Source organism: Olea europaea, chromosome 6 (genome assembly GCF_002742605.1).
Source record: "Olea europaea var. sylvestris chromosome 6, O_europaea_v1, whole genome shotgun sequence".
NCBI lineage: Eukaryota > Viridiplantae > Streptophyta > Magnoliopsida > Lamiales > Oleaceae > Olea > Olea europaea.
This window is the reverse complement of record NC_036242.1, coordinates 25,328,001-25,333,005: the sequence shown is the minus strand read 5'-3', so window position 1 is coordinate 25,333,005 and position 5,005 is coordinate 25,328,001. Positions and strand designations below refer to the sequence as shown.

The window sequence follows — 5,005 nt, the reverse complement described above, 5'->3', positions numbered from 1 at the left end:
TTTCGATTCTGTGACCTAATTTCTGAAATTTGTAACCTATTATTTGTGTAGTTTGTGACCTGATTTGGATATTCTGCGAAGGAAATATCGTTTTGTGACCTGTTTTAGGTATTTTGTAATTCGAAGGGTTTGTGACTTATTTTATGTACTATGTGATCAATTACTATTTATTTTAATAGAATGTATTTTCTAAGGGGTGCTGGATTGTTTGTGAATGAAATAGGTATTGTGACTTTATACTTCTTTGTGTTATGATTTTGGAAATTTTGTGACCAACTATTTATGATCTGAATATGTATGTGTTGGTCACAGCGAAGGTCACAGTAATATTATTGACATTATGATTGTGCAGGACTGAAAATATATAATAAAACCAAGGAATTGGTTTTTTGGGAAGATCATCACAACACCAATACAGAGTGTTATTACGCACTTTGTGATGAAGTTTAATGCTGCTCAGAGGGAAATTCTAGAAAACACATATTTCTCCTACTACATGCATTGTAGGGAGATAGTTGTGCAGCCACAATTGATTCACCAAGTTTTACTACGGGAAGTCAAGCAACCGAATAAGCAGGAGATGTAGTTTAACCTGAATGGGAGATATATTCAATTTTCAATTGCTGAATTTTATTTCGTTATGGGATTGAGCTATGACGGGTTTGATGGTCGACCGATGTTAGATGAGAAACCATCTTCAGCAAAGGACATATATTTTAAGGATTTAAAATTTGTTACAAGTGAAGATGTCAAAAGGGTTTTTATTTCACTGGATGATGCACCAGACCTTGATGTTGTTAAGATTGAAATTATCTATCTCATCACCTCATATTTATTTGCTACATCCTACCCGAAGGTGGTGGATCAATATATATTTGCATTTGTAGATGATTTTGCCACTCTTGAAACATTTCCTCGGAGTAGATATTTATTTGAAACCACCTTATCGTCACTAAGAAAGGGACTATCAAAACAAACTAGTCACTACAGCTTCATAAACTAGTCACTACAGATTGATATGTTTTTTAGTGGCTTTTCAGGTGTGGTTGTATGAGTGCATACCTGCACTTGAGGGGAATGTGACCACAAGAATTTGTAAGAAACATCCACGTATTATGAATTGGATTGTGCACAAACATCCTTCAGCGGCAATGTTGGAGGACAAAGTGTTTGGTAATGAGAATGTAAGGTCTTAAATACATCTAAATTGTTATGTAATCTTTGGTTAATTGCATAAATTTGAAATGACATATGCTCATATTTTTTTCATCTTATATGAAACAGGTTGTGATAAACGACATTGATCCATCTAAAGTAGAGCTCACAATGTCATATATGATAGGTTCTAAATACGAACTTCACATATATTATGATATGAAATATGATTTGTGACCTGAATTATAAATATCCTGTTTGTAAAGTGACATATCTTTTATGACTGTGACCTGAAACATGTAACTTGTGACTTTTTTGTCATTATGTATGTTGTGGTTTGTGACTTTCTTTATCCTTATGTATGTTGTGACTTGTGAATGTGATCTGAAACGTGTTATTTGTGACTTTCTTCATATGATTGTGACGTGAAACATGTGACTTATGCCTTGTGACTTTTCTTCATTCTTGTGTATGTTGTGTACGATCGGTAGATGTGCAGTACTCAAAGCCTAGGCAACTAACTCAGAACATTAGAATATCTAAAAATCAAGTGGGTACAAGTGATGTAACTCCCCTGCTGTCGAAGGTATATGTTGAAGATTCATATTTTGTAGACCCATCACTGTATAAACAAACGGGGGCTGCTGGCTCTAGCTCTCGCGATCAGCAAAGTGCTGCCTACCATCCAAATTGCTCATGTGTTGAGGTAAGTAATTTCATTGCCTATTCACTTAAGAACACATTTTATATACAATTCCACTAACTACAAAATTTATTAGGAATGTGGTCGACTGAAGTAGTTTATTGATAAGGAAATAACCAAGTTCCAAGTGGAGAACAAAGGGCTGAAAGAGGAGCTTATGTCGATGAAGTCAGAATTATCTGAGATGAATGTAAACATGCGTCAATCAATCAATTCTTTAAAGCTCAATGAGGTCATTTAGAGTCACAATATATTGAAAGATGGCTTGAGTGACATCAGGTTGTCTCTTAAAATTTTTGTTGAATCTGTATCTGACATTTTATCTTCGGTGATGGATGAACTTCATAAGAAGTTGAGTGGTGAAGATATTTTGATTAAACAAGTGCTGAAAGATGATGATGTGGTTGACAAAAAGGGCATAGGTCACATGGAACCTGCGCCGAAAGATGATGATGTGGTTGACAAAAAGGGCAAGGGTCACATGGAACCTGAGCTAAAAGATGATGATGTGGCTAAAAAATGGACAAGGGTAACATAGAACCTGAGCGAAAAGTTGATGATGCGGCTGAAAAAATGGACAAGGGTCACGTGGCACCTGAGTTTTCAAATGCTCTTCATGATGACTATGTTCTTGAATCTCCTTCATTTGATCTAGGAGTCGGCTCCTCACAGACACTTACAAGCTTTGATGATTCATTTTTTGCCAGTAAAGAAGTGTAGGATCAGGTTGATAAGGCTATTGCACACGTGTTGGAGTCTACTGAACTTCAATCCAAAGATGTCAGTTTTAATGGAACACTTAGTGTTTTAATATTATCAATTCAGACCGATTGTCATACAATAATTTAAGAAATGTTATTTTTATGTTTTTTATTCAGGACGATACACCTACACTGTTCACGAAATTATTTCTTTCGATTTACAACCCACCGCAAGTGTACAGTTCGTTAACAAGTAGTAAAATGGACTATGAGTCCAAGTATCGATCCCAGAATGATTGAATTAGTTCAAATCAACCTATTATGACCTTAACTGAAACACGAAAGTAAAATTGATGTATTGTGATTTAATTAAGGAAGATATAAACTATGATGCAATTATGAATGAGAGAATTATATTAAATGCAAAATGACTTGAACACAATCTACGAGAATTTATGAAATTAATGAATTTACTAACGCACTAGGATCACGAATTCCCCAGCAGCACCCGTTCAACTTTTAATTATGCAAATTTGACACATTTTCCCACAATTGATGAATTAATATTCCTATTTTAATTTAGAAATCTCTCTCGAGTAATGTCAAACCTACCCCAATATGTGATTTGACTATATCTCTATGACGAATACTAACATACAGGAATGAATTATGATTTCATGAATATTCAACAATTCACACAAGGCATAGAGGTATATTTCTATCCCCTATCGGATCCTATGATAATTCATACTATGTCGAGCCTATTTTCCTTCTTTTGAATGCATAAAACAGGCCATCAAAATCATATAATTACGTGCACAATAATAATATGGAAATAACAACATATAAATCATTCAATTCCGGAGCATGTGTTCAAATATGTCAAATCTCCAAATCAAAAATCAAATGTAGTATTGCAAGGTTCATCGATCTCCTAACAATGAAAAATCTAGCCTAACATGCTAAAAATAAGAAAATACAAAAATAGTTGAAGAAACGTCATCACCCGAATCAAGTTTCAATCGAATCTTCACTTGGCGCGATATTTTCCTCTTGTTCTCTTTTCGTTTTCTCCTTCAAAAACTCCATTTTTCTTGTAAAAATGGTGTCCCCTTCGTTCTGAACGTCTTTTGGTATTTATATCGCATGAAAATTTTGCTACCAAAAGAGTTTCAATCGTACAAGGAAAGTAAAATTTTTGCTTTGGAAAACTACCATGCGATTGCATGGTTTTAATCCGTGTGGCCGCATGGTTATGCCATGCTGCGTAAAAAATTTCCTGCCCTCATGTGTACGACCGCACAAGAGATCTACCATATGGCCGCATGGTAGATTCTCGCTTTCATTTTCTCCACTTTGATCCCTCTACTTAAATCTTTAACTTCTTGGCATCTTTTCTTCGTTGTTTCCATTCCATCATCTCAAGATGTCATCAATTGGCATTTAGCTTAATCAATGTCTTGATTTGTTCATCGGGTTAACTTTTGGATAATTGTACCTTGGTCCCTGAACTTTTACTTTGCATCATTTTAGTCATTTTTCGCGTCTTTTCTCCTAAATTTCCCCTTGTTCATCGGTGTTCCCTACAATTCTCAAATGAAACGAGATTAAGTCACAACTCAATCCTTTTGCTCGTAATTAAGTCATGGTTGTGACCTAAATAAGTGTGCAAAAACATACTTATCAAATCCCCCACACTTAAACTATTGTTTGTCCTCAAACAAGATAAAAACTTAATTTTGAACAAACATGGCTTAATACCCTGTTGTGGCTCAGGATTGGACTAAGTATTTGACTTTATGAAAATTTATCAGTGCAAAAATGACCCCAACCTTTACCTGTTAAATGCAAATTGACGTGTGTGTGAATTCATGCCAACATATCAGGTTCATGATGAATTTGAGTCTCAACCCCAAGTGGTCAAATGTATCCTCACTCGCTCGAGAGATACACAACCCCCAAACTTATTCTTTTCACTCAATTATCTTGGGGTTGTGTTTTAAGATTAGGAATTTACATAGCTGTAGTCCTCACCCTCTCGTAGATTGGATTAATCTCACTTCACAAGTTTACATTTCAATAAGTGAAGGCTCTTATAAGTTTGATTGCTTCGACACTTAAGATTAAACTAGGTTACTTGCCTCACTTCAAAGGTATAGTTTCTTCAACCAAATGTCAAAGGGCTTTTCTTCATGTTATTGTCTCTCTTTTGTTTTTCTCACTTTACTCTAATTTTCCAATTTTATTATTGTTATTATTATCATCATTATTATTATTATTATCATCATCATCATCATCATCATCATCATCATCTTCTCATTTTCTTTCTATATAACCCATGTAACGAGCTTTAGGCAGGTGAATCCCAAACCAGTTGGTTTTAGGGCACCAGGTTTTAAACCCTTGCAGGCTTATTCACTCGAGTTATAAAGGCTCGATCAAATGA

The 5,005-nt window shown here is 34.9% G+C and overlaps 1 protein-coding gene across 1 annotated transcript in view; it reads right to left on the bottom strand.

The window, feature by feature from the left end:
* Nucleotides 1-2,878: 2,878 nt before the first annotated feature.
* The window catches only part of LOC111395314, a 9,482-nt gene continuing 7,355 nt past the window's right edge, over nt 2,879-5,005 (bottom strand). The window contains exon 2 of the mRNA XM_023021296.1: nt 2,879-2,890. Coding sequence (XP_022877064.1) covers nt 2,879-2,890 — 12 coding nt within the window. The remainder of the gene's footprint in view (nt 2,891-5,005) is intronic.